The sequence below is a fragment of the Sitophilus oryzae genome, unplaced genomic scaffold (genome assembly GCF_002938485.1).
Source record: "Sitophilus oryzae breed Bouriz unplaced genomic scaffold, Soryzae_2.0 scaffold_347_pilon_pilon, whole genome shotgun sequence".
NCBI lineage: Eukaryota > Metazoa > Arthropoda > Insecta > Coleoptera > Curculionidae > Sitophilus > Sitophilus oryzae.
In genome coordinates, this window is record NW_022146915.1 from 121,461 (window position 1) to 145,406 (window position 23,946).

General features: G+C 32.1%; 1 protein-coding gene and 1 long non-coding RNA gene across 4 annotated transcripts in view; one reads left to right on the forward strand and one right to left on the reverse strand.

The window, feature by feature from the left end:
- The window catches only part of LOC115884732 (alkyldihydroxyacetonephosphate synthase), a 36,436-nt gene that overhangs the window by 6,455 nt on the left and 6,035 nt on the right, over positions 1-23,946 (forward strand). For both annotated transcript variants that reach the window (XM_030903384.1, XM_030903385.1), the window contains 5 exons: positions 6,626-6,712; positions 7,838-8,180; positions 11,742-12,006; positions 18,583-18,859; positions 20,688-20,994. In XM_030903384.1, coding sequence (XP_030759244.1) covers positions 6,626-6,712; positions 7,838-8,180; positions 11,742-12,006; positions 18,583-18,859; positions 20,688-20,994 — 1,279 coding nt within the window. The remainder of the gene's footprint in view (positions 1-6,625; positions 6,713-7,837; positions 8,181-11,741; positions 12,007-18,582; positions 18,860-20,687; positions 20,995-23,946) is intronic.
- Positions 13,554-16,239, reverse strand: LOC115884735. 2 transcript variants are annotated; one of them, XR_004050605.1, is made up of 3 exons: positions 16,037-16,239; positions 15,436-15,725; positions 13,554-14,925 (listed from the first exon to the last, which is right to left on the reverse strand). It is a non-coding gene; the product is annotated as an uncharacterized LOC115884735 (long non-coding RNA). The 2 variants fall into 2 exon arrangements; XR_004050606.1 differs by lacking the exon at positions 16,037-16,239 and adding an exon at positions 15,794-15,808 and having other exon boundaries at positions 14,104-14,925.

Below are 23,946 nucleotides of genomic sequence, written 5' to 3' on the forward strand. Positions count from 1 at the left end.
CACTTCTAAAAACTGTCGTCGCCTGATTTTTTGTTTTTCATTTAATTAAAAAAAATAAAAAGTATTTTTTTTTCCTGATGTCGATGTCGTGGCGGATGCGCCAGGCATCAACTAGTAAAATTATAAAAATCTAGGTATCTACTAATTATATTTATAGAAAATATTTAAATATATGAATTTTAATAATTAATAGACGTCATTTATACCACTGTTGGTGACGTAAATAATAGAATAAATCTCCAACTGTAGATCGCCTTGTATAACAAATATTTTAATTTCCTATAAACAGCTTATTTATATGAGAAAAAAAACTGTTATTAATGTGACACATTATTGCTACGTAAACATCGTTAACAGATTTTTTACCAAAATTAATTGAAAAACACTTTAACCAGAATCTGAGGAATATTTTTAGGTAGTCGTTTTCTCAGATATTTATCTTAAGGGTTGTGTCATAACAAAATATGTAGTTTAAGAATTTTATACTACGGCCATTTTTAAGGATGTTTTATTACACCAAAGTTTTTTTTTATTTCTTCTATATTTCTACACTGTATTTTTTTTATTATCTGATACCTCCTTGGCTTTGCTAAGTACGAGGCATGTTTTTTAAGTAAGTACCGTTTTGGAATTAAAAAAAACGTGCAAAGATATCGCAATAATTTTATTTTTACATGAAAGCCTGTACCGTAATCTACTTTTCTACATAATTTCTGTGAATATTGAGGCACTTGTCATAACGTGGCACCAGTTTTTCAATACCCTCATAAAATTCTGCCGCCTGACTGGTTAACCACTGTATCACAACTGTTTTGACTTCGTTATCGTCTTGAAGACGCTGACCGCCCAGGTGTTTCTTCAAGTGCAGGAATAAAAATGGTAGTCACTGGGCGCCAGATCAGGGCTGTATGGAGGATGATCTAGAGTTTCCCATTTAAAAGATTTGATGAGGTCTTTGGTCCGATTAGCCACATGTTGACGGGCATTGTCATGCAGCAAAACAATACCCTTACTCAACTTGCCACGTCTTTTGTTTTGGATTGCACGGCGCAGATTGTTCAATGTCTCACAATAAGATGCTGCATTGATTGTCTCATTACGAGGCAGAAACTCCACTAGCAATACTCCTTTTCTGTTCCAAAAACTGTGCACACATGATTTTCCGGGCAGAAATTGTTTGCTTAAACTTCACTTCGTTTTGGGTGATGATGAATGTCGCCATTCCATGGACTGTTGTTTCGATTCTGGTTGTGACGTAGGCCACCCATGTTTCGTCACCAGTAACAATTTTGTCTAAAAAATCTTCACCTTCATTGTGGTACTGCTCAAGGAAAGTCAATGCACTGCCTAAACGTTGGGTTTTGTGCAAATCCGTCAACATTTTCGGAACCCAACGTGAACACAATTTCCGGTAATTCAAGTTCTCGGTCACAATGCGATACAAAACACTACGAGAACATTGAGGAAAGTGGTCGCACAATGATGAAATTGTAAAGCGTCTGTTTTCTTTCACCTTTTCGTCCAATTCTGCACTAACGACCGCGAAGGACGCCCACCTCCGTTCTTCATCATGCACATTTGTGCGGCCATCTTTAAATGCTCTCACCCATTTCCTTACTATTCCATCACTCATAATGTTTTGTCCGTAAATTTCACAGATCTCACGATGAATATCGATCGGTTTTACGCCTTTAGCACTAAGAAATCGTATGACAGCCCGTACTTCACAATCGGCGGGGCTCACGATTGTCGGACGCATCTTAAACACTTAATAAACAACGTATACAATGAAGAATCAGACTGTACTGGCGTCTGTGCATAGACAAGAGATGTAGGTAACCAGCGCGCATGCGCGGAACGCCGACCGTAGCGCTGCGGCGGCGGAATCGCAAAACGGTACTTACTTAAAAAACATGCCTCGTACAGAGATACGAAATGAAATATTTTATTTGGATATTTCGTACACATTTCGTTTTTTGTATTGAAATTTTGGAAACAAAAATATTTTGAAGTGTATTTGTCTCTAATTATTAATTTTTTTCGGTTTTAAGGAATACTTTTGGGTTTACCTGCATATTCAAAAAATATTTTGAGTACATTAAATTGTTAACACGTACTCTAATGTCAGGTCCAGACCAAGACGACAAAAAGTAAACACGATTTTGAGACAAAAACAAGACAAACTTGCGACAAAAAATGAGAAATTCTGACAAGACAAACTTGAGACAAATTGTCCACACCGCAAGGACAAAAGTACAAAAAAAGTCAAAAAGTTTAGTTGTTGCGAATAAGTTTTATTAACCATGTGTGATTTCACTTAGCCGGAGAGCTGGCGACATATTTAGAGATCATATTTTAGGTAAGTCAGAATACCAAAATAAATAATGTTTAATAACTTGTGAACCCAGAATCCTAAGTCTGGCTGGGGGGTTGGGGGTATTTCGCTACTGCCCAACCCATAACATTTGCAAAAAATAAATCCAAAAAACATTCTTTAGGCAACTTGAAATTTGTTTATTCTTAAATTTTAGCATCTATTTAACCTAGAAATAAGTGTGCCAGACTTTTTATTCGGGTTTAAAGTGTAACCAGACCATTCCAAATATGTTTAATTATTATACCTGGAAAACATACTTTAGGCATTCTAAAATTTTTACAGCGTGTTTATTAGATGATATTAAAAAATATGTTTTAAGTGCCAGACGAATTCAATGGGATTCAATACTTGCCAGACGCGAATAAAGATTTTTAAATGAGCGCGACAAAAAGTCTTGATGAGTATCTATAGCGCGAGAAAGATAGTTTATTGAGACCCGTCGGCAGCCGATGCGGCTGACGTAACAATATTTTGGAGTATGTACTTCAAATTTTCAAAAAAACAATTTTTTTTCGGTTTCATTTCAATTATTTGCAGGCTTTTAATTCAGAGATTATTTTGTTGGAATTAAGTTACCATGTACAAATATGTATTTATAAATTAAATATTGACGTGCATAGTGTAAATAGTTTAGAATAATTACTGCAAATAAATATTTTAGTAGGTAACTACTAATTTCGCTACTAACTATTAAATCACAATGGATGAAAAACATTTAAGTTGTGTAGTTTGTAAAAAAGTTACCAGTGACAAAGTTATTGTTTTTGATGAAGGCAGACTACAAAAATGCAAAGAATTTTTAAAAGTGCGCCAACAACATGGTTTAAAATTTAAAGAAGTGGTTTTACCAGAAAACGTAGTCCTGACAAAAGGGTACCATGTACAGTGCTAAAAAAATAAGTATTCTCTAAAAGTAAGTAAAAGTGCTTTACTTTTATGCTTAGGCGTTAAAATGACTTTTTTATATTGTCAATCAGGTCGCAAAAATTAATAATAATATAATATGTCACAAAAGTATAATAATAATTATACATTTATGACGTTTGAAAAAAAATATAGTTTATATTATGCTAATTTTAAATAATTATTCGTCTTTTTATTCTTTCAGATACAAAATACTTCAATTAAAAAGTCTTCTTATTGAAAGGATTTCAATCATACATTTTTATTAAAAAATGTTTCTTTTTATTTATTCAATATTAGTTAGTTTTTTTTTAAGTTTTTACGACTCCACAATGATGTTACGTCAGCCGTATCGGCTGCCGACGGGTCTCACTAAACTATCTTTCTCGCGCTTATAGATACTCATAAGACTTTCTTATCGCGCTCATTTAAAATCTTTATTCGCGTCTGGCAAGTATTAAATCTCATTGAATTCGTCTGGCAATTAACACATATTTTTTAATATCATCTAATAAACACGCTGTAAAAATTTTAGAATGCCTAAAGTATGTTTTCCAAGTATAATAATTAAACATATTTGGAATGGTCTGGTTACACTTTAAACCCGAAAAAAAAGTCTGGCATACTTATTTCTAGGTTAAATAGATGCTAAAATTTAAGAATAAACAAGTTGCCTAAAGAATGTTTTTTGGATTTATTTTTTGCAAATGTTATGGGTTGCGCAGTAGCGAGATACCCCCAACCCCCCAGCCAGACTTAGTATTCTCGGTTCACCAGTTAATAAACTATACATTTTTAGTTATTCTAGCTTGCCTAAAATATGTTCTCTAAATATGTCGTCAGCTCTTAGGCTATTAGTTGTTGCGAATGAGTTTTATTAACCATGTGTGATTTCACTGGTCTCCTACTGTTGGCAGCACACGTCATCCACACTGCACCGACAACTTGTCGCAAAATTTACGAACAAAACATAGACACTCTGATCTTTACCGACTCGAGACGGGCCATTGAAAAGTCTCCGAATTTTGAAACAAAACAAAAATGAGACAAAATTGTCCCAGAAATGTATTGGATTTGTCGCAATTTTGTCGTAAAACATGAATGTTTCTGTGTCTTGTGTATATTAATTAACCCTTGATAGGGCAGTACTAATTATTTTCTAGTTTGATCAAATTGACTTCGAAAATATATAAACTAGCATAAAGGGAGTATAACTTCTTAATAACATTTTTCCAAAAGTTAACAAATAAGGGAGTGGGGGTTGGTGGTCGATTTTTCAACCAGAGACTGTTAAAGCAAATAGATAATATGTAATGATTTAATGTATATAATGTACAAACTTTATGTATCATGCCGTGTAAGAAAGAAGAGTAAGTTTATTTTGATTATTTCTGTTAGCTCTCTACTCAAAAATATGCCCATATCAAGTAAATCAAATTTTGTTTTCGAGAAACTCGCATTCTATGAAAAATGATCGAAAATATACAGGATATGTTAACGATTTTAGAAAATATCATCCGAGTCGTAAATTTGGTGCTCTAAATAAAAAGAAACGTCACAGATACATTTGTTTCTATATTTTTAAATTTTTATTACACGAAATTTGCCTAGAAAATGCTTAGACGACAACACAAGTGTACACAGGTTTTGGACCTGAGCAACTAAAAGCAATTTCTAAGATGATTTTTGGAGCTGAATCCAAATCAGCAGCCCATTTTTTAAGATTGGTTTTAGTTTTCGAAATATTCAATAAATTCTTCATCAAATAACGTTAAGAATCGTTCTCATCTGCTCGGGTCCAAAAGTTGACCCGAATTTGTAAACTTGGGCAATTATTACCTATATGATACACAGCGAACTCAGTGTCACAAATGCTCACTGGTCGAATATTCAACGCGTTTAACTTAGATTACGTTAACTTTTCGCGCCAATTCGGCCAACGTATAGATATGGTTGATTAAATGGCCAAAGCGCGCATAGAAATAAGCATAGCAAACAAACTGGGCGATAATACACTTCGACGCGACTGATTAGTTGGTTAAATTAAAGTGGTCGATTTAGCGACCATCAACCTATAAAAGGTTAAATAGAAAATACTTAGTAAGTTTATCCAAAATTATTACTGATTCAATCATCCCTGTTAAAAACCAGTTTACTAATTTCCATTTGTATTCTTCTCTCAATAGAGACGCATTTTATTGTAAAATAATTAAAAAAGAAACATTATTTAAATAACTAACTGGCAAGGTTCTTTAAATTATCGTCGCCATATTTTTTTCTCGTTCTTTCGTCAGGTAAAAAATATTTCGACCTTTAAAATTTAATTATTTAAATAATTTTCGGTGTTTGCTTACTGGGTATCAAACTGAATAAACAAATTGTTTATCATTCCGGTGTGAAATGAAAGTATGGTAATTAATTTAAATCCACTGTTAATTTTTTAAATTACGCAAATTAAGAAGTGATTGTAGAAGTAGTTTTAATATTTTATTTCAACTGTAAATGGGAAGAATAATAGCCTGTATTATTAAAAATATAAAAAGAAAAAATTGGTTAAGTGCGAGTCGGACTCGCGCACGAAGGGTTCCGTACCATTCATTATCTATACAACATTAGACACTATATTATTATAAACTTCTTTTTTAGATTTAGCTGAAGTTTTGAATGCGCGTATAGGTAATTAAAAAAAAATGAAGAAACACATTACTGAAAATTGTATTAATCAATAATAAATATGTAAAAAGTAAAAATAAATATGTAAAAACATGTAAAAATAAAAAAAAACGATTAAAAAAATCGCCTTGACTAGGATTCGAACCTGCCTTACTACGGCTCTAACGTCATATATCCTAATCCTTTAAACCACGCGGCCACCGAGGACTTGAAAGATTCTATGTAAAATTCTTACTTAAAAGATAATGTTTAGTGGAAGTACTTTATTATTTATAAACATTTATTTAATTCTGTTTTTAGTATTTGTTCTTATAGCGGCACCATAGATACATTATCTGTAAAAATTTCAACTGTCTAGCTATAACGGTTCATAAGATAGACCTTTGTGACAGACGGACGGACGGACAGCGAAATCTTAGTAATAGGGTTCCCGTTTTTACCCTTTGGGTACGGAACCCTATAAAGAGACAAGTAAAAAAAAACAATTTAGTACAGTAATGAAAATAACAAAAATAAAAATAGAAGCTATATACCGTTTATACTCAAGAGTATATTAATATATTTATAAATATTAAGAAAATATTAATACTTTAAATATAGCCAATAACTCAACTCTATAATTTGTTGTTGTTCTAGTTTTTAAATTTAATATTGTTATTATCTATGTTTCAGACAAGATTTACTAAAATGGAATGGATGGGGTTACAAGGATTCCCAATTTGTAATCAGGGATGGAGTTGCCTACTTCACAGGACAAAGGTCAGTATAGATGTAGATATAGATTTTATATGAGAGAGGAAGTTAATCACCGCGACTTTATAGATCTATTGTGTCCCTGTTCTTGAGTTATAACTCATCACACAGTCCCAGGGCTTTGATAAAAGTCAGTAACGGAGACGGATTTACAGAGTTTTGTTCTCCATATCAGATATCAGTCATACCAATACGTCTTGGCTTACTCAGTATGTGTACTGGTGTTTCCTCATTTTCCCCACAGAATCTGCGTTCCGTTGTTTCTTAGCTTTAATCTACTGAGGTGTTCATTGAGGAGACTCCTGTTAAAAACCCCGTAACAAGTCGAAGACAAAGACAGTCAAATCTGTAGTAGGTCTACTAACAGGGCATTGTACGCTGAATAGGCATCTAAAGCTGATGGGACTGATAGACGAAGCTATATGTAGGTTCTGCCAATCTGAAGAAGAAACCACAGAACACATTTTATGTCGGTGCAGCCTGGCAAATGTGCGGTTCTCGGTAATAGGCAATGATAGGCTATTGCCAGGGAGCGACATGGAGGGTTCAGTCTCCAAGTTGCTAAACTTTGTGAAAAGGATAGGACTAGAAAATGTAATCTAGGGATCAGAAGAGGACCACAACAGATCTGAGAAGGTCGCAGTGGATCAGGCCGAAAGCCACCTCTAAGAATCTAATCTTATGAAGGAAAATCGTTGATTTTTCTCAGTCGTAACTCCTAAGAAACTTCTTCGAGTGTCTTAGACTGTTGCACGATTCCCATTCCAGATTACGGATTGAGTCTTCCAGGTTCTTGAGTTCCGCTTTAAGTTAGTTTTCACTTGGGAAGCAGAACGGTTCTGGTTCAGTTAGTAGAGAGTTCTCTCCTTTTCTAACTAGATCGTTTGCTTTTCATTGTCTTCTATCTCTTGGTGGGTTGGCACCCCGAGTAGGAGGACTTTATTTTATTTACCTAATTTGTTCAGCTTCTCTATGCATTCCTTGACCAACTTTGAACTGGTGGTCACTGAGTTAGTCGCCGTAGTGGCAACCGCGCCAACTGAATCTTTCAAACTCACTGCTATCGTCCAGGGAATGTTTTTTTTTATCTTATATTTAAAACAAAATTCTTAAAGACTTCTCACATTTTAGGTACTCCATAGGAAACCTCACCTTACCTCACCTAGCCCCCTGGGTCATCTCCGTTCTAAACATAGACTTAAACAAATACAACGTGTTCAACGACCCTCCCAAAGAGAGCGATTACCCTCCGCCAAAACTAACCAAAGAAATTTACGAAAAACTCGAGAAGTTGAATATACCTCACTCGATCAAGGTCATAGATAGGGTGGTCAGGGCACATGGACACACGTTGAAGGACATTTTCATACTGAAGTACGGACGGTTTGACAGAGTTCCTGATCTGGTGCTGTGGCCGAAAGGTCACGATGACGTTGTCAAGATTGTCAAGCTAGCTGACGAAAATGACATGGTGGTAAGTACAACTAAACTGTTATATATTTGATATCAATTAGTCCCGTTTTTACCCTTTGGGTACGGAACCCTAAAAAAGTGGGCAACGCTGTGCCGGTCCAGCTTAATCACGTGACTAAAAGTTTATTTGGTATGAACTGTATATTTTATCGTGTGTCTTATAATGTCGACAATTTTTTTCGATTTTTTTTAATTTTTAATTTCAGCATTTAATTGTCATGATATTTTACTATTATATTATTTGTTTCATAATATTTGTATAGCTATTGTTTGCCAAATTTAACAGCTGAAAAATTTTAATACTTTTATTATTTCTTTATTTAAAAGTAATAATCATATATATTGTATATTTTTTTTGATTTGAACATTGATACATAAAAGTCAATAGCTTGTTCAAAATAAATACGTTATATTGACATATTAAGTTAAGTACATAAGGGTTAGTGCATTTCAGAGAAGTGCGTCTATGAAGCAACTTAAACGGTGAGACATTATAGGTACTGTTTAAATACTTAAAAATATGAAAATATTTGTTGTGAAATTTTTAAGCCAGGAAAAAAATGTGTAAATATTCACTGTGTGAATACATTTTCAGTGTTTCGTTATTTTAATCTGTCTGTATAGTTGCAAATAGGATGGGAAAATGTTTTTCCCGATTCTTGATGTTCATTATCCAAAATCAATCTAGCTTGAAAAAACGTTTATTCGCCGGAAAATTTTTCGAAAAGGGAATATTTTCGGATCGGTCTAAAAAATTATTTTTACCATTGAATGAAAAGAATATTGAAGAAGCATATAAGGATATTACCAAAGGTGGTAAGACTGTAAAGGGGTCTTAATATGGCTGACTTGATTTCTGATTAATAACAGTTTCTGCGCTTTAAAAGTGGGCCAATTAAATTTAATCATATATTTTTTAAAAGCAGTACCTTTTCACTTTATCTCTCTACATTACTTTATTTTACAGCTACTCCAGTTTTTAGTGCCATATACGAGATGGTATACAAACATTACTGGTGGATAATAGTTAGTTACTTTTCTCTCAATTTTTCGTCCACTTAAGTTTAAAACACAAAACACCCGTAATAACACAAACCAAAAGGCAACAGCGCAAATATTTATCATTTTCCAGTACGCTGGTTATTTGACATAATTTGACAGAAATAATAACCTATAATTTGAGAAGAGTATAATAATTTTGAAAAATCTTAAGTCGATGTTATATGCATCTGCGTCCGTGCGTTATGCATCGTTCCGTCACTCCTATCATATTGAAATATATTGATATAATGTCATTCTGGATATAAACCAATAGACTGGTTAAAAACCAGAGACGACGCATGACAGATTTATACAGGGTGTCCCAGAAATAAGTGCAAGTATTTTAAGGGGTGGTAGATCTCGATAAAAGAAACATATTTTCTCTTTATCGTTTTTCAATGAAGTCCATAATAACGGAGTTATTTAACTTTGAAAATTTCCAAAAAAAAAATGATTTTTTGTTAAAATTTTGAGAACCACTGGATCTTTTCTGGATTTTCTTTCTTGTAAATTTAATCTTATACCTATGTTGCCATATTATCAAGAAGTTATGTTTTTTTAACTAAAAACTAAAAAAGTGAAATAAATGTATGAGTATGGACGTCATCTGCATTTTTTCTGTCTGTCGAAATATTACATATGAGAGCATATATTGAATTGCTCATATTATTAGTACATACAGGGTGGCGCAGGTCATTCGCCTCGGTTGATTATACGAAAACGGAAAGATGTAGAAACAAAATATTTTATGGGTATATGTGGGAAGGCAATGTGCATCATTTAAAATTATTTTGAAATGTACAGGGTGAGTCAGAACTAAGATCCATACCAAAGTTATATTTTTTCTTATGGAATACTCGGTATTTTATTTTATTTTCGAATTCTTGAGTCCAAAAAAAGGCATTTATTATAAGGGTTAAATATGTTTAAAATCATTGGTTTTTGAGATATTTAAATATGCATGCTACAAGAGAATTGATTATCAACACCCTGTAATTACTTTTCAGAATTAATTCTTGTGCTGAGTTTAAAAGTAAAGAAATAAACTTTACTGAAAAATGTTATTGTTGCCTTAAATGTATACAGGGGTACCAAAAATTAATGATCTTCGCTTTAAAACATATTTAACCCTTATAATAAATGTCTTTTTTTGGGCCCAAGAATCCAAAAATGAAATAAAATACCGAGTGTTCCATAAGAAAAAATATAACTTTGGTATGGATCTTAGTTCTGAGACACCCTGTAAATTTCAAAATAATTTTAAATTGTGCACATTGACTCACCACATATACCCATAAAATATTTTATTTCTATATCTTTCCGTTTTCGTATAAATAACCAAGGCGAATGAGGTGCGCCACCCTGTTTATCATACCATATAAACTTTTAGTCACGCGATTAAGCTTGACCGGCACAGCGTTGCCGATTTTTATTGATTTCCTTTTAATCAAAATATTTTAGGAGACAAAAACGAATTAATTATAAACATATAAAAGAAGAACGAAATTATTGGGCAAACTTACAGTAAGATTAGCCATGAAACATAGCTAAAATACGACTCTTTTGTTTATAAATATATAAATAGTTATTATTTACATCAACAAAACTCACCTCCTTAACAGCACTTATTGGACATAAAGGGCCATTACTAACGCTTTCCCGTTCAAAATATTCTAATAAGATTGCGATGAGTTTTTTGCAACGGCTATTAAGCTATGTTGTATACTTCGCAATAAAAGAGGTTCTAAAAAGAACGATGTTCGACTGCAAGGTCTGCTAGTAAACATTTTCAAGCTTAAAGTATCACAACACTATTTTTTTCTCTCATAATACAAAACTAAAGTGTCAAAACGAATGACAATGTCAGGAAATAAATAAATAAATGCGGCAACTTGACATTTTTTACAGCAGAGCTACCACCAGAATTGCCCGCGGGAAATTTAAATTTCAATTAGTCAGCCCTGCGCCGACTCTGTTCATGGTTGGCAAAAATGAATTTAATAATCGCGACCTCGATAATATAACTAAAAGTTTATTTAGTAGGTATCGCTTATACAGGGTGAGTCTTAAACAAGGCAAATGTTTTTAAGAGTAGTATATTTCGACCCCAGAAACATGCCTGAGTTTTCTTTTCGCGAAAAAAAAATTGTAAATTTGGAATTTTTCGAAAATTTTGGAAATTTCTTTAATTTTTAGTTTAAAAACATATTTATCTTCATGATAAGGAAACATACATAAGAGAAAACCCAGAAAATTTACTAGAAAGGAAACCCAGAAAAGATCCAATGGTTCTCAAAATTTAAGCGAAAAACGTTTTTTTTTTAATTCTCCAAGTAAAATATCTCAGTTATTTGGGACTTATTTGAAAAACGGTAAAGAGGAAATATGTTTTTTTTATCGAGATCTACCAGCCCTGAAAATATTTGCACTTATTTAAGACTCGCCCTGTATATGTTTATCTTTCTATTAATAGACAAATAAATGTACTATTTATTTATTTATCTTCCCCAAATCCTTCCAGATTATTCCTTTCGGCGGAGGCACCGCAGTGTCTGGCGCGGTGGAGTGCCCCACCGGGGAAGACCGACCCATCATCTCCCTGGACACGACGCAGATGAACCGCATCCTGTGGCTGGACGAGAAGAACCTGGTGGCGTGCTGCGAGAGCGGCATCATCGGTCAGGATCTGGAGCGGGAGCTAAACAAGTTGGGTTTCACTTGCGGCCACGAGCCGGACAGTTACGAATTCTCCAGTCTGGGCGGATGGGTGGCCACCAGAGCGTCAGGTTGGTAAGATTTAGTGTCTATGAATATTGAGCCATTTAAAAATTTGTACTTTGATGCACTGAAAGCTAAAATTGTGTTATTTTGTATGATTTTTTTTATGTTCATTCGACACGTTTGAATTTGATTTAAAAATTTGTGGATTTGTCTGTCTTTACTGAGCTTATTTTATATTATTTATTATTTATTCTACAACTGGTAGTTGTTTAGAGGTAGTAAATCTAGAAGGAAATTTTGTGACAGAACTTAAATTAACGGTGACACTATTGCGATTTATCGAAAAAGACTGTAAAATAGTTGGTTGTGTAGCGTGCGGTAGATCTCGGTCAAAAATCGAGGAAAATAATGGAATAACTTTTCGCTAGTAAGTGACTATACTGATTTGGTCATTTTAGAAGTGTGGTCTACATTTTAACGTGTAAGGCAGAGAAAAATATAAATGACCGGTTGACAGACAGAGAGACAAAATCAAAAGCGGCATACAGTGTTGCCGGTTTTTACGTTTGTAGGGAAATTTGTGTAGAAAAAAACTATTTTAAAAACTTTTATGTATACTACTGAAATAAAGATAATATATCTAAGCTAAATATAATCTATTACATCTGTAGTAAAATGAGTAACTAATTGTAAAAAATAAGGTTCCAACCCTAGATGCAACATTTTCCATAAACGCCTACTTGTGCGGTTTGAAGTTTTGATGATGGCAATACCGCATAGAAGAAATGTATCAACCCAACTTTTATCTCTTTTTATTACATTTTATTTTCCATTAAACTGCCTACATCACTGTCTTACACGTTAAAATCCAGACCACACTTCTATAATGACCAAATCGGTATAATATACATACGTGTAGTAAACCGATCATTTATGGAGAATTCACCAAAATTAACTAATTATGTATTTTTTCTTGCATTTTTGCTTTTATTTACTACCTACTTAGATTAGATGTCAAAGAATTTAGATACGTCAATTTGACTTACCTGCTTCAGTAGCGTATCGGATGTTTGTATTAATAAATAATTATTATAACTTATCTATTTTTATTGGAATACCAACATTTATTGACAACGTAAAAAAAAATTATTGAGTCTACCCTACATCATATTTTTACACGTTTTGAATACAACTAGAACGGCACTGATAAACCGGAATTTAAAAGTCGGCCATTTTTGGTCCCCATCGCGTTAGAACCTTAGATTAAGAATAAAAATAGATAGAGCAAGTCATTCATAAATTCACAAAATCGAGGTGCCTACATCGTTTTATCGGTGAGTGCCCCCACTACCATAGTTTATGGACAGCGGGGTAAAGAGGAAAGTGGTAGGGGAATTTACAGCGGAAGAGCATCAAAACAGAATTTAACCTTGAGATTCATTGATGATAGTAAAGTAAAAGCCAGAGATATAGAAGTAGGTGGTTAGAGGCAAAGATAAAATATTTTTTAATAATAAATTTTAAAAATATGTTCATGCAATAAAACTAATAAATTATTATAAATACATAATAGTATATGCTATAAAATATTTAACAAACACTATAAAAATTTGTTTATTAAATATTCAATAATTAAAAGTTAGATATAATTAAAAGATATTATACGTATTGTATATCGTATAGTGATTGATAATTGATAAACTAAAATGTTAATGGATCTATTATATAAGATGTCTTGTTATTTAGATAGTATTAATTACAAAAGAAAAATAGATGCATGTGAATAACTATTTTTTATATTAAATATCAGTAGATATTATTTACAATAATAATATAATTAATATAATGTATAATTAAAAAGCACAAAATTCATCTTTTCCTACCTATACCATAAATATATTCGGTAATTTTAAGTGGAAATATTAGCACAAAAACTAAAAAAAAACAATGTTCTGTAGTTTTCAAATTCATATTAGTAAGAGAGTAATATTTTGACCAAACGAATTCTCAGTGTAAGGATATTTACATACCATATAATTTTACATTAATTAGGTATTAATCATAACACGATATTAATAAAAAACACAAGTGTTGTATTTTAATAATATATTTAGGGACTGAGTAAAAAATATAATATATGTATAATATTCTTACATTTACAGGTTCATATTAAATAAAATATTGTAACCTGAAAAAATATATATTTTGTTAAATGCCACTGTAAGGATCCAAGCAGAAACTAATTTCTCATTGGCTTTTTACTTGTTGACATATGTATTTGCATAACAGATAACATAGTTATAGCAAATAGTCTAAAAAAAACGGCGTCAAAGGCGGCTGAGGAATGACGATTGATAATTTAGCGAGGTCAATCTTAAACTACACCATTTAAAAATCATATTTACTTAATGTAAAAATAAATTACAACCTTAGAGCGCCTTTAAAAAATAGTACGAGCCAAGAAAATGACTTCTAGGGCTTGACCTCACTGAAATTATCATATTTTCATTCCCCAGTCGCCTTTGAAGCCGTTTTTTTCTCGATCGTATGGTTTCCTAACTTATTCAATCAATCAATCATTTATTTATTTCCATAAAACAATGTACAATTGTATAGGAATAGTCAATAAATTCTTAAAGCTAACACAAATATATAATACAAAATATAAAAAAACAAACACAACAGATCATAATAAAATTATCATATACGTAGGCCTCATATTATAATTTGCAGGTATTCCTCCACACTATAAAAGTTCATTCCGAACAAATCATTTTTTAAGTAAAAGTCTAGAATATGCGATTCTAATCACTATCATAATTTGTCTCTCAACAAAAGTAATTCTGTAGCTCTGCCTAGGGTTCACATCTCTCACTATTTTGCATAGTAGCATTACGTCAATTTTAAACATGATGTAAAGGACCAATTTCATATGCACTATGTAATTAAAGTAACGACTTCCACACCATGAATATCTTCACTTCCTAAAACAAAATATAAACATGAAGTTGGTGAATATAAATATCTACATTGAGTATACATTGTGAGCAAAATAAAATTGACGATCAATGACATTCACCACATAAATTTACATTTTATAAAATTACATAAATCTTGCTTTCAAAGCCAACCCTAACGCTGTTTTTTTTTTCGATGGTGAGATCTTATACAACTATAGTATAATTTTAGTAAAATAATATTAATATAATATATATTATATATATATATATATATATACAAATCTATATACATATAGGGTAACACCTCTCATAGGACGCGAAGGCTCCAAGGAAAATGAAAGTGAAGTTGTATGACTTGATTGATTTCTAAACCCTCCATTTGTTCTTTCAATACAAACTTGCATCAACAAAAATCCTTGAAACCTTCATATCGTATGAAAGGCACCACCCTGTACACTTTGAATCTGTGTATACATATTAGTATATAGTAATATTTTATATTAAAAATTAAATTGTAAATATATATGTACTTACATATTGTGACGGAATAGGTATCCTAACAAGATCATAGTTCTTATCTCGTTATATGCAGGATCCTGATATCTTAATGTTAATTTCCTAGGTGATGTTGAAACAACTGAAAGACCACAAATCGCGACATAAATGGCTGTGAAAATCATCAGATTTTAAATATTTTCTTCAATTCCTTATAAAAAAAATCAGCTGTTCTTGAGTTCTCTTTTGCTCGACTTTTTAATATTATGCTATGAATAAATCCTAACAGAGAAAACCATTTAATTTTTCTCTCACTATCTTTTAGAAATCTGAAATAAAATATTTATCTTAGTAATAGAAAACGTAAATAGGCATTATTTTACAAATGTAAACATACCAATTATAATTTATGTAAACATACAAATTATTTGTATTCATAATTAAATACAAATATACGATTTTAAATCGGACAATATTGTAACAAAACTATAAACATTACTTCTTATAATATACATAATATATTATATTCACAAAATTATATTATAAAACAAATAAACAAATTTTAACAAATATGGTAAATACAAGTAAATATTTTAGGTAAATAAAACGAGATGTTGTATTACCACAGAACAGTACTTACTTTTGAAATGACGATGTTTAAATTCTTTTATTCTCTCACATTTTGCCAGTGTAGACCCATTTTAAATGCTAATTTTGGTCTTTTATATAAAATGAAACAATTATACATTAATAGTTTATTAATAGTTAAGAAATATGGAAAAATAAAAGCACGGCAAACAGCTGATCATGCCAATCAGCTGTTTATCGACAGTATTGACACTGTTGACCACAAAACACATACACAAGGAGAAGTGCGAGCGCCTTGCTAAATATTGGAAAGTGAAATTGACGTTTAAATTTGACACTGTTGACAAGTCTACTGCTACTAGCGCCCCCAATATCGCTTGTAGGAACTACGGACTAGATTGTCACGCATGGCGGGAAGTTTAAAAAAATAAAAAATTTTAATTCTTCATTTATTTTTAATTATGACATAGATAAAAACACAAAAAATACACCATTTTTTAAAAATATGTTTAATATCAATATCAAATATACAACAGAAATTAATTTCACCACAATAAATTAATAAAATTAAAAAATAATGTTACAAGTAGATCAAGAGACAAAATTAATTATAACAAAACTCAAAAAAAAATGGCTTCATAGATGGCTTAGAAATGACGATATATATCATAATTTTGAAAGTAAAATTATATAAAATGTCATCGATCATCATTTTGAAGCCAACTGGACGATTATTTCAAACATACAAGCTGAGTTCGTTCATAGTGCTCTGCGAAATCTAGATAAACAAAGAATAATAAAATTAAAAAGTATTCCAGGGAAAAGAGAGGAAAAACCTGTATCGTCTCTGATATCTGTCAGGGTTTTGTTGAAAGTGTCATCTTTTTGCTCGAAGTTTTCAGGTCGATTAAAAAGATGACATTTACAACAATACTTTGCCGTAACTTTCTAAATATCAGAGAGAGAGTACAGGTATTGCCTCTCTTTTCCTCTGGGATGCTTTATATCTGTTCTTCTTTGTTTACCTATATTTCTAAGAGCATAATGCCAAACACGACTACATTATATAATAATTTCAATATCCTAAGTGGAAAGAAAAAAGATCACCTTTCTGTTTTGTACTATGGTCCCTTTCTTCCGATGGCTCATCTCGTTGATATTTAGGAAGGTATCCATAAAATATATATTTTATTATCGGTCCTGGGATGAAAAAATATAAAATTCAATTTCATTTGATGATCCTTTTCTGTCACCTAAATCAGGAGAATGACAATGAGCATGTTAAGATGAAAAAAACTTATTTATCAACACTTACCTACACGTTAGTCCAAGGAGTTTTATCAAAAACCTATATTTGCCTAAATAATTTATGTATTCAATTTACAAAGCAAACTGCAACGTGTAAACAAAAGAAATAAAATGGCGACAAGTCAACGTCAACGACCCGACAAGGAGAAAAGTGGTGTTCGAATAACAATTTATGGGTTGCAAAAAATTGTTTTTGTCTCCTTTCAACGCACACTTTAGAAAGAAAAATAGCTGAACAGTTATACTGAAAGAATGTCAAGGTTTTATCTGTCACTCTTGTCAATAATTTATCGGTAAAGAAGATTCCTAGAAAATCGCTTGTAGTCAAGTTTTCAACCATTTCCAGTTCTCCCATAAGAAGTGTCATCCACCTGCTGTTGACCGCGTCCAATTCCCCTACTATAGAAAATACTATAACAACAGAGCGGCGTTGTCAGATTAAAAATTAATCCTAACGGCTGATGAAAAATGACGAAATTTACAAATATTTCAAGTTTATTTTTCTTGTAATCTTGACTGAATCTTAATAAGTACTAAATAAAATTATAAATGTCGAAATTTTGAAAAGTAGTAAGCTAATTATATTATTATTTTCTTAAGATTTCCCCAAAGTATACGTATACAAAATTAAAAATAAACAAAAGCGGAGAAATACTGGGCAACATACCAAACAATAACAATAGGATGTTGGCATTCGCATAAAATGTAAACAGTTCCCCTGTGGTTAGAACCAGGTTTTTTGATATGCTCCTTCCTTAATATTATTATTCAAAACGATTTAGGAAACGGTAAAATATACGGGGTGGTTTAAATTGGGGTAAAGTTGTCTGTTAGTGAACCCTATCTGTTTAGTAATTGAAGTTATCTTTGTCATTTCCGGAAATACTCTAAAGACTCTTAAATTCTCCTTTATTTTTCTTTTGAGAGGCTATCGTGTCTTTCATTATAATTTTTGCATTGTTAAAATCTATTCGGAGCCCTGTGTCCCATGAATGCTGTCAAATCTTAGATTTGTGAAAGTCGCTCTTTCTTAAATAATCTTTATGTTCTTTAATTCATTTAAAAACTGCTCATTAAACATTTAAAAACTGCAACTAAACTTTTAATTTCATTTTTATTTTTGTATTAAGCACCCCAAAAGTTATCTAAGAAATACACTTTTTATTCAAAACAATCCACAAACTGAAATTTCCTGTCCAGTTTTTCTGGTACGTTCTCTATGCTTATAAATAAACAATATGTTAAATAAAAGCATGTATTTCGGCTTTTAACTGCTCTATTCATTTTAAGGAATGAAAAAGAACACGTATGGCAACATAGAAGACCTTCTAGTCCACGTGAAAATGGTGACGCCTAAGGGTCTCCTTCAGAAGAACTGTCAAGTGCCTCGATTGAGTTGTGGACCGGACTTCAATCACGTGATCATGGGCTCGGAGGGCTCGTTAGGTGTGATCACCGAGGTGGTGATCAAAATAAGACCCGTGCCAAAAATTAGGCGGTACGGTTCGATCATATTTTACGATTTTGAGGATGGCGTGAATTGTATGAGGGAGGTTGCTAGGCAGAGGTGAGTACAAAATGATGTCAGATATGACGTCATGTTTTTCGCGAAAAAAAAATTGAAAATTTGGAATTTTTTGAAAAAAAATTTGGATTTTTTTTAGTTTTTAGTTAAAAACATAATTTCCTGATAATATGGAAACATAGGTAGTAGATTAAATATACAAGAAAGAAAACCCAGAAAAGATTCAGTGGTTCTCAAAATTAAAAAAAATGTTTCTTTTACCAAGATCTACCAGCCCTGAAAATATTTGCACTTATTTAAGACTCACCCTATACTGATTTGGTCATCGAAACTATGCGGTCTGGATTTTATGTAAGCCTGTGATGTAGACAGCTCAAAGGAAAATCAGATGTATTAAAAAGTAATAAAAATTGGGTCGGAACATTTCTTCTATGCGGTATTGCCGGATTTTGCATCAAAATTTCAAACCGCTCAAATAGGCGTTTACGAAAAATGTTGCATCTGGTTTTGGAACTCTATTTTTCACAATTAGTTACTAATTTTACTACAGCTGTGATCTATACTAATATATAAAATCCTTAAGTACATACTGATTAATCACGATCCTGCTCAAACCACTCAACGTAAGAAGCTCAATTTTGGCATACATGCTGATTCTAGGGTGTGGCCCGGAGGTTCGATAAGAAGGGATTTTTCGAAATTCCAGTTCCAAGAGGGTGAAACCACCCCTCAAATATTACAATATTTTTTATTTAAAAACCGGTGAGTTTTTCGGAAAAACTCTTAAACACGTATATTTTATTTTGTTGTTTTACATACTTTAAGATTTTTTATAAATTTATACAGGGTGTTTCATAAAATATGACCATTGAGTAATCACGATTCTGCTTAAACTGCTTGACGTTTAAAGCTGATTTTTGGCAAACGGATTGACTGTGGGGTGTAGAGGTTCGATAAGGAGGGGTTCCTCGAATCTCAAATTCCAAGGGGGTAAAAACGCCCCTCAAATATTACAATATTTGTTATTTAAAAAACGGTTAGTCTTTTGGGAAAACGCTTGGACAAGCATAATTTATTTGTTTTTTTTACATATTTTGAAACTTTTTAAAAAATCATACAGGATGTTCCAAAAAGTTGGGTAATTTCTTAACCACGATTCTGCTTAAACTGCTTGACGTAAAAAGCTTATTTTTGGCAAACGGATTTTTCGAAAGTCAAATTCCAACGTGATAAAACTACCCCTCAAATATTACCAAGTTATATAATAATATCGCCATATTGTTTTTTCTCATGCTGACATAAATTTATCCAGTTTGTATGTTAATGGAAATTCTTGCTTTGCTTTATCATCACCATTACAAATGATTAATTCGACGCGAACGAAGTCGCTGGTACACGCTAGTTGCTTATACCGTATGATCGAGAAAAAACGGCGTCCAGTTGGCTGGGAAATGAAGATCGCTGTCATTTTATATGTAAATTTATATGGGAAATATCATCGATCGTCATTTCCCAGCCAACTGGACGCCATTTTTTTTCGATCATACGGTATTTTTCTACACATATTTTCCTATAAACGTAAAAACCGGCAACACTGTATGCCGCTTTTGATTATGTCTCTCTGTCTGTCAATCGGTCATTTATATTATTCTGTCACAGGCATTAAAATCCAGACCACATAGTTTGGATGACCAGCAGGGTATATTAGCTCATAATTTTAGAATTTAGATTTGTCCTGAGCGAAACGTTGTGTAAGCAAAATAAATAAAGACAATAGAAGTCCGAAATTCTTCTTAGTTTCAATACTTTTTACATTATTAAAAATGGAAATTTCAACAAAAATATTGAGATTTTTATTTAATATACCTAGATGTCAACCTGCCTCTATCAGACTCATGGACAACGACCAGTTCAAGTTCGGTTTAATCGTCAAACCTCAAAGCACATTCATGGAGAGCGTCGTGGATGGCCTGAAGAAAGTCTACGTTACCAAAATAAAAAAGTTCGACCCTGACCGGATGTGCGTGATGACGTTGCTCTTCGAAGGAGACGAAAATGAGGTTAAGGTCAGCGAAAAAAGGATCTACGACATCGCTGCCACCTTTAGGGGAGTCCCAGCGGGTGAAACCAATGGGGAAAGAGGATATATGCTGACGTTTCTGATAGCTTACATAAGGGTAAGTGAAATGGCGCAGTGGGTAGGATTTGAACCTTGTTACTAAATCTTCGAAAAATAATTTCTAAATAATTTTGAATTATGTAAAAAACTTTATTAGATTTCTGTTTGAGTAGCGAAATACCCAGATTTTTCTACTCCTCCATAAAACAACTACGACTATAGATATATTCTACTCAAAGTAACCCTGCGCCTATGTTAAAAAGTTAAATAACGTATTTTTACCTTGTTCGTCAAAATAAGTATAAATAGATAGGTAAATTTATTTAGTTCACAATAATATTACATAACACTGTTGAACAGTCAGTATAAAACAAAGGAAATAACACTACATACTAAATAAGATACAAAAGAAAAGAAAATAAGTAATACAAAACAAATCTAATAATTCTAAATAATAATAAAATAGTAGTATAGATAGTCTACTCTGTACTATTAGAGTAAACACACACAAAAGACATTCAAATAAATAACAGAACACTGGAAATAGTAGAAGAATATATAGCGTATGATGGAAAAAAACGGCGTCAGCAATGGCTATGAAATGTAGATCGCTGTCATTTTATATGTAAAATTATATGTGAAATGTTATCGATCGTCATTTCCAAGCCAACTGAACGCCGTTTTTTTCTATCATACGGTATATTTGGGACAACTAATACACAGCTCTGGATCTCTACTACCAGAAATCAACAGAAGAATTAAGTTAGCATGGAGTGCTTACGGAAGAAACTTATCATGTTCAAATCTAGAATGCAACTTTGTCTAAAGAAAAAAACATTCGACCAATGTGTACTACCCGTCATGACCTATGCATGCGAATAAAACGGACACTGTAAGGACTACAGATCGCACAATGGAACGAAATATGCTGAAAGTAACCAAGAAAGACCGTAGAAGAATAGAGTGGATACGACAAAAAACAGGTAACAGATGTCATCAACAGAATCATATCTCTCAAGTGGCAATGGGTAGGACACCTAGCAAGAAGGACGGACAACAGATAACTACATACAAATAAAATAAAAAAAAAACAAAGCAAATAAAATAAAATAATACAAAGGGCGTCCCATTTGAAGTAAAATAACTTTCGGTCACATTTCAAGAATGAGAGCTTCCAACTAAAAACTAGTTATACTACTGGATTCTACATGGAAAACCATATGACACTCAGTTGTCGATAAATTGTAACATAACCAAGATACGAAGTAGGTCGAAAATGCAACATCTTGAAATTCGCCATGTATTTCAAGAACTAAAAGGGCGTATATTTGTTTCTCTACTACAAACGAGAAACTGGACACCCTATACACCGCGATTTATATATTTTTAATCAAATAAATTTATAATCATATCCATATGCATGCCCTGTTTCGCGGTTTTACATAAAATATGTCGGCAAAACTCCTGTTTCGAATTAGTATCCCGTCCAAATAAATGCATTTTGAAATAATGTTGTATTGCATGTGACATTTTACGGCAAAATAAGGGAAATTTGTAGCCCAACGTTGCACACGATAAATTAATATTCGAAAAATTAGTTATTATTAATGCAGCTAATGAAATTAGGGACATTGAATTGCGATTAACCGGAATTATGCAACCTTTTTTAATTAAAATAGATAATATAATCGATTAAATATAAATAAGAGCGTTGTTTGTATCAATTCGATATTAATTGACAAATTTATTGTTTTTAATTGATAGCAAATTATAGAAATTTGTTTGTATGGAGGCTAAAAAATTATTATTTAGTTTATTGAGTTTGTTAAAGCACTTTTTTATATTTAGTTTAGTAATCTGTTAATTTGTGTAATATTTTATTGATTTTTTTTTGTTAACTATAAAAGGGGGAGCATCAATTTTTATTGTCTTTTCAATAAAAACGACTTCAAATAATTTTCGTTCTTTATTCTCCAATTTTGTTTATTTATCAATAATAACAACTGATAACACCATAACAACTAACTACCCATAATTCTATGCTTCCATGAAGCTTCCAGGAAGGAGTTGTCAACCTAGTTTTTGGCGCTATATTTAAATAATTCTTACATAACTTAATGATATTGAGAGAAATAATGTATATTACATTTGTGGCGGATTTATTTCTTCAAAAAAGGCTTTTGGGTATTTTTCATTTCTCCACTTGGTTTTTTTGTTTTTTTTTTATTTTAACAGAACGTCAAATGTTTATAACACTCGTATCTCCTTAAAAACTAAAATGTGTAGGTATTTTAAATAGTTTTTTCTTTGTTCTTTGTGTCATACTTAGTTGGCCTCACTGTACAGGGTGGGTCAAATTCGACGCTTTTAAATGGAAACACCCTTTTCTATAGGAGATAGACGAAAACTAATATCGGTGTCTGGAGCTCAATTTTCATCAAAAACATGATGGTGAAAACCGCACATCAATATCTGTTACCGTTTCGGAGTTACGGGGTGTTTTTCAAAACTGTGCATCTTTAACAAATCGCTGTAACTTTTTTGCTATGGACAATTTTGTATTTCTATGAAAACATTTCCAAAGCACCTTTTTACGTAGAATTTAATGGTTTAAGTATAAATTTTTTAAAATTAATAATTTGAGAGTTATCAACAGAAAAATTGATTTTTTATTTGGGACAACCTCCATATTTTTAAAAGGGCAAAGTCGCGCCATAAATTAGGGCAAAGTTGCGCTTTGGGATGTTCACCAAGATGCCATCAAAAAAGTTTTAAAAATGTCAAGGATTGCTGAGTTTTTTGGAAAAAAACGGATTTTTTGAAAATCAATTTTATTTTTTCCTGTCGTTAGTTTTTAGAAAATCAAAAAACTAATTGCACATTCTCATAGCCACTTTATCAGAGCTATCTGATAGTATTTTTATATTTTAAAATTAGCTGATAATTTGGGAGATACAGAGGCCGACTTAATTTTTTTAAATACGGACCTGCATTTTTTATCTCAGTTTTT